This window comes from Impatiens glandulifera, chromosome 5 (assembly GCF_907164915.1).
Source record: "Impatiens glandulifera chromosome 5, dImpGla2.1, whole genome shotgun sequence".
NCBI classification, from domain to species: domain Eukaryota; kingdom Viridiplantae; phylum Streptophyta; class Magnoliopsida; order Ericales; family Balsaminaceae; genus Impatiens; species Impatiens glandulifera.
The window spans coordinates 15308412-15319542 of NC_061866.1; the positions used below are offsets into that span (position 1 = coordinate 15308412).

Genomic DNA, 11131 nt, shown 5'->3' on the forward strand with positions numbered 1-11131 from the left:
ATTGCCGAGCTGCTCAGAGAGGTCTCTGAACCGGTCATCCCGAGTGCATCGCAGCAGGCCGACCAAGTCGAAGATGAAGTCGAAGAACAACTGCGGTCCCGGTCTACAAGACGCCGATCTTCCGAACCGACCGGTCAACAGCAACCGAAGAAAAAGAAGAGCCTATATGACTTCACGGACTCTGAATAGGGACTATCTTTCCTCTTATTGCCTTAGTGCTTTTATATATATATTTTGTCTCTTTCGGTTATCTATATATATATATATATAAAGTTACTTTTTGAAACCGGCCATCTTTTGCATTTCTACTTAGTTTTGATAATTTTAAATAAAATAATCAAAAAGGGAGAAATTGATAAGATAAAAGATAAAGACTCTTATAAAGACTCTTCCAAAAATTTTCTCAACATTTTTCGAAAAATTCTCCCAAGTCAGTTCAAAAATCCGGCCAAACAAAACAACCGGCCTACGGTTGCAAACTTACATGATTTTGATAATTTTAAATAAAATAATCAAAAAGAGAGAAATTGTTAGATAAAATTAGACCGGTTCAAACATACCTAACTTAAATAAACTTTCCATGCAGGAACAAGGAACCGGACCAGAACCGGCTAAAGAAAACTACCCGGTCAAGATACTAAACCGACCAAGAATACTTGGAACTTGACCGCACAAAGAAAGGATCGGCCAAAACTTAAAACCGGAATCGTCAAACAGCCGATCATTCACAAGGTAGAGAAATAACCGGAAGAAGTCCGGTTACATTACTCATACCAAAAGCCACTCGGCTAAGTCAAGCGGCCGACCAGTACAAGAAGACAATTTGGGTATCTGTTGAGAACGATATCAAAGGAACAGACTGAACACTTCCATATTCATGCAAGTCTGAGGAAAGACTGTAGGCTGCAGAAGACAGTACTACCGGATCTTTCCACTTCGGGATAAGGCAGAAAGGAAATCTTCCAAGTACAGACAACTGTCCAACAGACAGTGCCTACATCAAGTAAAAGACAAACCCGGCAGGTTTGTCTTACAAACCGGAAGAACAGACCAGCAGGTCTGAGACAGAATACCAGGTCTGAGGTTGACCATCAGGTCTGAGGAAACGACCGCAGGTCTGAAACACTGAATCACTGCACCTCTGCTCAGCCAATCAGACTCAAGACAGTGAAATATGACCGTTGGCATATTTCACCTATAAAAAGGGGCAGTTGAAGAAGAGTAAATGCGGGACAACTAGAGACATACATTTGGGATAACGAGCGCTAAGAGCATTTACTACAAGTGATAAGATTGTGCTGTTTTAGAAAGCCTAAGTGTTAAAAGTAAAAGTGTGTTTTACAATTTCGGTGTAAATTGTAAAAGTGTTATCGAGCAGGAAATAAGTCTCGATCGGTTTGTAATTGTATTCCTTAGTGAATATCCTTCTCGCGGTTTCGAGAGGAAGGGGTGACGTAGGAGTTTTATCTCCGAACATCCATAAAATCTGTCTTGTTATTTACTGTCTGCCGGTTTCATTACTTGACCGATTTATACCACTATAACCGACTTAACCCTATCCAAGCCGAACTTTCAGGTTACCGAAGCCGACCCATCAAACTTCAAACCTCCATTATACAATACCGATTCTGCCTATCATACAAGCGTGCCGCTTCAATCTGAAAGCAAACCTCTTCCGCGCTTCAACCTAGTTCAAGGGTTTGTGACAGGTTGTGTAGTATTGAAACCCCGGTGTTAATCTCTAACCGGATTAACCACCACCCTTCGAGTGTGAACCGCTAACCGGTCCAACCCCCGGTTCACCAGCGACGATCTAGATCCTAACAAGTATGTTTCAAACTCATAACCTAACAAATCAAGTACAACTTTTTAAACAACTATGCTAATAACACTTTATATTTTAAATTTAATACCAAATTTGATAAACACGAGACATTATAACAATATATTTTTATCTATGTGCAATCGCACGGGAATTCTTCCTAGTACTACTAAAAACACATAAGTACAAACGGTTGTCAATCAACATTAATAACCTAGCCGCCTTCACTAGGACATTGTCTGGGTTCAACAATCAAACTAGTCGGCGGTTTGACCCCGGGATCCTCAACTAGACATCGCCTGAGCGACAACTACATCAGAAACCCTTTGTCAACTCAATAACTTCGAACACTCTAAATGTCAACAACCATAAAACATCCGTCCAACATAGGCACATCCGACCAATAGTCAACATGTTCAAAACTATCGCACCCTCAAAGGCTCAAACGACCATCAAAATATGCGTCGTTGTTAACAAACTCAATAAAGATAGGAGCCGCAGACCTAGTCTTCAAATCCGACAACCACGTGGGCACAATGAGATCAACATGGAGATGATACATATACAAAAGTGTTTCATTGACATTTTCTAGCATATACATATACAAAACTGTTTCTATATTCAGTTGAGGTTGCTGAGAATGACAAAGCACATTCTCATTTCTCACATATAAGATGTCAAGACAATAAAAAGAAGAAACAAATTATTTGAACAAAGATATGATGGTGATGGAGATTCAAAAGAGAAAACAAATTACCAATTAACAATCCATTATACAGAAGATTAGTTAAACAGAGGTAGTGAAACTGAAAGAGAGCTATATATTACACACAACTGTAATTGGTCTTATAAATCAATCAACAAAGCTTCATACCACTCAAGTACACTCGGCTCCTGATAATGCTTCCGCCAACCAAAAAGCCAGGCAAAACCATCAGTCCAACCTCTGGTTTCTTACCGTTTTCATCCATGACTAAGTTCGTTACCACGCTGTCCATAAACACATCTGAGAATTCACTTCCTTTGTTAACTTGGAAGATCTTGATTCTTGGTTCAAAAGAATAAGCCAATCTGTGTAGAAGCCATATTGCTTTTGCCAATTTCAGAAAAACCAGATAGAAAGGTGTCTGAGGATGACCACTTCCCATTATATAGTTTCTTTGATCCAAGTTCCCGAAAAATGAAGCCTCCATCTTCGGATGAACAACTAGTAGGTACTTGTTCCTGCAATAATTCCCAAAACTTGAATTGGGATTTAGTCCTACAGCATCCAGAGGATCCTTTTCTCTTAATGCGAGATACTGCTGAAAGAAATTATCTTTGGTGATGATTTCTTCTTCTTCTTCTTCTTTTACAGAGAAGCTTTCTTTCTGAAATCCACTAAACATTCTTTGGCAGATATGTGCCTCGAAAGCATATTTCTTATGAGATCGTTTGGCGTAAACAACATCAGGCTCGATCGAGTTTGCCGCAGCATCGAGATCCCAATCGGCCGCTTTCATCATGTTAATTAGTGGCTTAGAGAAGTCATGAATAGCTTTAGAAGCAGCATCGACAGCTGAAATGAAGAGATGAGGAGTTAGATCTGTGAGAGGAGATCCATGATCTTCATTATTATTATTATAAAGTGAAGATTCAGATTCAGATTGTTTTGCCGATAATCCCCTGAGCTTTAGATTTTTCTCAAGTTTTTCCCGCCTCTGCATTGCCTCTTGGATCTGCTGCTGAAGCTGAATAATCACGGAATCCTTGTTCAGAATCTCCGATTGGAACTTCTTAACCATGACTTCATACGTTTTCAAGAGGTTTTGTTGTTCATGGATCTCAGCAGCTAAACGTGAGTCTTGAGGAGAAACACAGACCAACTTAGGATTGTTCTCTCTGTATAAATGCTTAAGTTCAGAGAGAATTTTGAGTTCGGAAATGACGAGTTTATCAGCAGCTTGGATCTTATCGGGATCGTAAGGTGTATGAGCTTCTTGGAGTTTGATGTAAGCTGACTTCAAAGAAGAGATATTGGTGAAGATCTTAGAGATGAGATTTGCTACCGGTTCAGGAGGATTATTGTTATCTGTAGGAGCTTCCATTGGATGAGGATGTACTTTCTGCTGCTGGTTTTCTCTACTACTACCACCACCACTACTGGGTTGCATAGCTATTAATCGGAGTCTTGGAGAAGAAGGATCGTTTGTTCCTCGTTTCAAAGAAGGATATTACTATGATGATGCAACAATTTTAATTTTGTTTTGGCAGATTCGGAGGCAGATTGTTTGTATTCAACAGATTGATTCTCCGTTAAGCAAAAGACGAAGAAACGAACTTCTTCTGGATCTTTTTGAGAAATTGGATTACAGGTAAGAAAGAGTGTTAATCAGTCAGTCGGGAATGGGAAGTCGCGTCGTCTTCGACACAGGTAAAGAAAGACATTGGGAATAACCCTTAAAACAAAAGAAAGTGAAAGCTTAGGAAGTGATCAAATCGGAGTCATAGTGGGTGCACGCCTTTGGTCTTCAAGAGATTCATCATATCTTTGAAAATTTTTCTTTACTGAATAATTGAGAGCACGACTTTGGAGAGTTACTCGCACAACAAAAGTTGTTGTTATACGAAATGACGAGGTCTCTTTTGTATGTATAACAGCAAGGTCACTTTCGTATAGCAGCGATGTCACTTTCGCTGTACGAGTCCCTCCCCTAAAGTCGTGCTCCCTATCATTCCTCTATTAGAATAGATTAAAAATGATTTGGGAAGAAAAAAAATATCCAAGTGCTTTTTTATTTCTACCATTTTTATTTTTCAAAAAGTAAGCAAATTTTCAGAGAAGACTATGTAGTTTATCGTTTTCTTCGTCTGTTCTTCTTCCATTCCACTGAACTTTAGTTATATCTTTTTAGTTTTGTAACAGTAAATTATATGTATTTAACTAAAATTTAGATAAATATATTTTAAAATTTATGTTGAATCTATTCTTTGTTCCCTACATATCTTATGACATTAGCTATCAACCATATGTACATGACTATCCTAAATAATTGTTGATATTCATGTTATATAGGAATTGATGTTTCGATACTTATAATTATTTTTATCACATAAATTTTAAAGAGGTACTTTGTTAAGTTCTGTAAAACAGGATTCCCCAAGAACTATCCTTGCTAGGATAATGACCAAAGAAAGATCCCTACAGCAACGCTTAGAAGCACCTCGACGAATTGCTACATACAACATCACTAGGTCATACCAATAATCAACACATTACATGTTCTATCTTTCTAAACCCCCTTCATTATAAATTAGACTAGATAACCTAGTGATTAGATGTCATACTCGAATCAACGTTTTTAAAACCAGTTTGTTGTATTCAAACTCGATTGGAGAGGGACACTCTATAAACACTAAAAATCTACACACCAATTTATAAAATCAAAATAATTAACCCCATGACCAAAACCCACTTAAAACAATTAATTAGACTAATTGTTGTGATAATTAAAGTATAATTAATTAAGAAAAATGGTCAAAACAAAAAAATAAAATTATTTGGGATAAATGTTGTACTCATTTATCTTAAAATAATTATAGGAAAAAATTAAGGGATTAAAATAAATAATTTAGGATGAAATGAGGTACCCATTTCATCACCAAAAATTATTTATTTAACCCTAAAATATGAAGAATTTTTTTTTTTAAAATAGTTACCATATTTATTTTAATATTTTGTGTATTTAAAAAAAGATTAAAAATAAAATTCACAATCAAGTGTGGCCGAAACTGTGAAGATCGGCTACAACAAGAACCGTGTCCATCGGATGGGCGCTGAATTTTCATCCAATGCTCTAGACACGCCCGCGTAGCTAGTTGTAACCGAGGAAGCGCATGTGTGCATCACACCAGATCAAGTAACCAAACGTTAGCTTCGTTAGCCAGGATGCTAAAAGAATGCCTAATCGCCAACGGACCACTAGCATAACGCACTAAAGCACATGAAACGACGTCATTTAATGCACCACCTTCGTCTTCATCGCGATCGCCGGAGAAGATAAGATCAAAGACCCTTCTTTGATTTTTCAAATTTGGAACTCAGCCGATAGTCCATCTTTTTGGCTGATTCAAAAGCTGAAATGATCACCCTACTTCGGTGATTATTTCTACTACTTTCATAGGATTCATTCCTATATCGTCAAGTGGCCGAAAGAATAGTCAAAATGTCATTAATGAATTTTGGCTGATTCGATCCACTTGATGCCTCCAACGACTTAGGGATGCTATAAATATACCCCCTAAGTTATTCCGAAACCAAGGAATTCACTCACCACCTTCAAATCGAAGAAAATCAAAAATCCGCCATTAAAGCTTGAAGTTTTCAGATTTTTCAAATATTCTATTTGAGGCCTTAAAGCTTGAATTTGAGTATCCCAAAATCTTCCTTAAGGATCAAGGAATGTTCTCTAATCCTTGTTAAGGTTCCAATCACCCTCTAATTTATATGTACTATTTGAATTTGAATTTTTTATATTTCAAATTGTATAAGCTTGTATGCTTCCTATTTATGGTGTTTTATGGTTTTATATTGATCCTAAGATCATTTATTAATTTTTTGGATAGGTTAGAGACAATTAATTAACCTAAAACAAAAAACCCAAAATAAAATTTTAAAAATCAAAAAAATGTATTTGCTATTCTTCGGCTAATTCTCTTAATTCATACCCAAAAAGCATTTCAACATGATTGTAATGATGTTGGACAACTTTTTGGATCATGATTGATCCATCCTGATCATGTTTGATCAAAATAAAAAATTTCAAACTAATTGAAAATTTAGAGTTCTTGATTTGTTCAAAACGAACAACCAATGTTCTTGTTTTGGTACTACTAATCAAGTATATGAGATATAAAGAAACTATTTGATATCTCATTTCTCTTCAAAACAACTTTAAAATAAAAAACTCAAATTTTGATCACAAATTGTTTTGAACGATTTGATCATCATCCATGTTGATTTGTACCTTGAGATGATGATCAATATGTTCCTAGGAGCATTGTGAAGCTACCCAAACCCAATGGATTAAAGAATCTAAGCTAAAAAGTGAACTTTGGCGTTCTTGATGACTGAGGTATGTTAGCCTAGGACCGAGAGATCCGACCGAGGATCCTCGGTCCGGAACGAGACGTAGAACCGAGAAATTCAAACCTAGGTCCAATAATTTCTATAAAACCAAGAGGTCGGACCGATGTTCTTAAGCTAGGACCGAGAGGTCCGACTAATGATTTTAATCCAGGTCCGAGAGGTCTGATCGAATACCGAGAGGTTCAACCTAGGACTAAGTGTCCCAGAACCTAGAACCGATGAAATTATCCCAAAGTTAATCCAGGACCGGGGGGTTTATACACCCAAACCGATGTACTTAGCCCATGGCTAACCTAGGACCGATGTGCTTGTACACCACTACCGGTAATCTTAGCCAAGGATCGACAGTACTTAACACCTAAACCTTCAGCACTCCGACCAAAAATTCTTAACCTCGGCTGAAAGGCTCCTCGATCCGGACTGAGGGTTTTAAACCCCGATGACCCAAGGCTTAGGACTATGGTCCAAAAGGCCTATTTGGTTCCACTTTTCAAAAACCAATTATTTTTGTAATTTTGAAATCACAAACCATTTTCTAAAAACCCAAAAAATTAGAAATTTATTTCAAAATATTTTTGGGATATTTCCACAAAAGATATTTTGACTAATGCTTGTTTGGTGTTTATTTCTAAACTCTAACACCCCTAAAAATGATTGATATTCTTCAGGTATAATCCTCTTTAGTTATCTTCAACAATAGGTATCAGCATTTAAATATAGTTATTTTAATATTTTAAATGACGTTAAAACTTAGAAGCATGATTAAGACCAGAAGAATAATTGGTTATAACTCAAATGTTATACAATCGATTTTTAAAAGTCAACTTTATAAATAGAGATAGTTTTTTAAATTTGTACGGAGGATGAAGCGCGAAAATGGGTATGAAGGATGAAGAACGAAAGTCCTTTTCCGAGTATCACCAAACTACGAACTACCCCCTCTCTTCTTACCTTTTCGTAGCTATCATGGCGATCTTTAAGAGCATCTTCGCGATGTTCCGAAAGAACCGTCCATACATCTTTCACCCATTCTGTGAGGTAGAGGAGGTAACACATTTATACTTTGCTGACGATTTGTTCATTCTAGCGCACGCAGACATTGATTCCATTAAAACTATTAGGGCTGCACTAACGTTCTTTTCTGAGGTAACAGGTTTAACTATTAATGAAAGCAAAAGTGTGGCATTTTATGGAGGCGTGAAGGACAAAACAAAGCAGAACATCTTCAACATCATGGGCATCAAGGAAGGCAGCTTTCCCATAAGGTACTTAGGAATTCCGTTAACCGCGAAGCAGATCGAGATCTCATACTGTAAGCCGCTGAGTAAAAAGGTAAAAAACACGATATCTGGCTGGGCAGCGAAAAAACTTTCTTATGCAGGGAGGATCAAACTTATCAAAACTGTGGTTATGGGCATAGTTGGCTATTGGGCGTATCAAATGGTCATTCCGAAGAAGCTAATGAAGGAACTCGACACGCTGATGAGAAACTTTATCTGGGGTAGTAGTGGAAGAGGAGGAAAAAAAGTCAAATGGACCGCTCTCTACAAACTGAAGGACGAGGGAGGCATCGACTTGAAGAACTGTATCGAGTGGAACAAGGCTATAACCTTCAAGTATCTGTGGGCTTTGGAGCGCAATCAGGAGTCACTATGGATCAAATGGGTGCATACGAGGTTTATGAAACACGAAACCAGCATCTGGACCTGCAAAATTCACGAAGGTATGAGTTGGTCTCTAAAAAAGATTCTTAAACTAAGAAGCGATATTGTAAATCTTTATGACATCCGACTAGGGGACGGGAAAGGCACTCTATTCTGGCACGACCCTTGGTTTGAAAACCAGCCTATCATCGACAAGGAGGAGTTTCAAAATACTCGTATTAGAAGGGACTGCGCAAAAGCGAAAATCAGAGACATCAAAGACGAGAATTGGAACTTGCTCTTGAGAAGAATTCCAGAAGGAAAGAGGATACTTGATCATATAAGTAACATACAACTACACGACAGACCGAATATTCATGAATGGAAAGCTGAGGACAATGGGAAGCTGGTATTGAAGAAAATATGGGAGGTAATCCGAAAAAAAGCGCAGAAAGTAGAATGGGCTCCTCTTGTATGGTCAACGAAGATTATCCCTCGATACCAGTTCATCCTATGGCTCGCCTTCTGGGAAAGACTCAGCACTCGTGATCGTATAGTAAGTATCCCGGACGCGAGCTGTCTTCTATGCATAGGAAATGAAGAAACCATAGATCACCTATTCAGGAGCTGTTGTATTGCTTTGGAGCTTTGGGACAGATTCTATAAAAGCCTGGAGCTGATCAGTTTCCCGAGCGAATAGAATGAAATCAAAGAAGAAGCAATATTCAAAGCCAAGGGAAATAAATTTGCAACAAGCGTGTTCAAGTGCGGTTTTGGAGCAGTGGTGTATAACATTTGGCAAGAACGGAATGCAAGGGTATATGATAGAACCTGCAGGAGCATTGACGAGTTATGGAAAGATATTGTATCGGATTGCAGCGCCCTCGCGGGAACGTGGAGAAGAATTCCAAGCACGGAGCAGAACTGGAATATCTGTAGGAACTGGAATTTACCGTTTTTTAAACTCACTAGAATTGAAAGCATTGTAAACAGATAATTCATTTATGTTTTTAGCTTTTTAGCTTTTATTCAGAATGTTACGACTTCAAAATCATTCTAGGCCTGTCTAGAATGATCTCTTAAACTCGTGGTTTTTTTCCCGTTTTTGGGAATTTTTAATGAAATGACGCTAAGTCGTTTTTTCAAAAAAAAACTACGAACTAAAAAAAACTTTAGTCAATACGTTTATACATGTATGCCAATTTTGATTAAAATTCAAAAATCAATTGGCGAATCTATTTTAAATAAATAATATTTTAAACTAATTATGATTAATTAATTTAAAGTCGACCAACTCCGGTAATTACAGCTGCGAACATTCATGAGAATGTTGTTAACCTTCCTCTTCACTCCGACGGTCTGTCTGATCAGATTCACGAGGTGTGTGAAGACATTCTGGGTGATGAAGAAAAGTCTAAAGATGTTTCTGAGGAGGATGAACCAGAGCAGTCCTTGTAGGTTCAAACTCATGTCAGTCCTATTCGGACCGCTCCCGCCGACTCCAAAAAAGTCTCATCAAATGAAGGAACATCCGTTAGAGGTGCAAAGCTATTAAATTCTATGTCAGAAATGATGAGCACTCTTTAGAAGACTGTTTTGGAATTGCAATCCAAAATGATGAAAATCGAAAAGAATCAAAGATCAAACAAGAAAGAATTTGCCTCTCTCGTTGAAACTCATAAAGAAATAGAGAAGACTATGCAGAGGAAGACGTATGAGATCAACGCCATCAACAAAACCTACTCCAAATTCGAAAAGAACCTGTTCAAACGACAGTCCGATATGTTTGATTGCGAAAGAGAATTCAACATTGAATTTCATCAAGAAGTTATGGTTGGAGTAAGCTTGATTCAAGTTCAAATGGTTGAGGTTCAAGGTCATATGAATAGAGCTGATTCTGAGCAAATGGAACAAGCTAATTCCTTTGTAAGACAAATTCAAGCCGTTGAAGATGCTGAAGTTGCTGCTAATAAAGAGAAGAACATCATTTCCCGTGACGATGATAAAGTTAAAAAGGGGGAAGGAAGTTTAAGAGGTGGTGGAAGAAGTAGAGGAGGTGTTTCGTCCGGCACCAGATCCAAGAGAAAACTAGCTGATGAAGGAAGTTGCATACCAACCAAAAGAGGTGGAGGTTGACCGTGGTGGCGGAAGTGGTGGAAGAGGTGGTCGTGGTGGCCATTCTCTCCCTCCATTTCGAAACCTTCTGAGCGGTGAAGGATTCAATTATCCGATCGTGAAAAGGGAAGATCAATAATCTCACTTCTTTTAAACTATCTTTTGTTGGTGTTTGAACTTGGTTTTTGGAATATTAGTTTTTGGAACCTATTTCTGTAGTTTGAGAACAAGTATCACTCTTTCTTTAATTTGATGGGTGCTTATCTTATCTAATCAATTATGCAAAGTTTTAACATCATCAAAAAGGGGGAAATTATTGGTTCAAATTATTCTAACTAAGGGTCAAATTATTTTGACTAACAGTATTTTGGTGATGAAATTGTGTAAAACTTAAATAAGAATAAAACTAAGCCATCTAATTGT

The 11131-nt window shown here is 37.6% G+C and overlaps 1 protein-coding gene across 1 annotated transcript; it reads right to left on the minus strand.

Moving 5' to 3' along the window:
* Window positions 1–2548: 2548 nt before the first annotated feature.
* On the minus strand, window positions 2549–4315 carry LOC124939983 (protein GRAVITROPIC IN THE LIGHT 1-like). The gene has a single exon (XM_047480452.1). The coding sequence runs from the start codon at window positions 3973–3975 to the stop codon at window positions 2680–2682; it is 1296 nt and encodes a 431-aa protein (XP_047336408.1). The 5' UTR covers window positions 3976–4315; the 3' UTR covers window positions 2549–2679.
* Between the last annotated feature and the right edge of the window lie 6816 nt (window positions 4316–11131).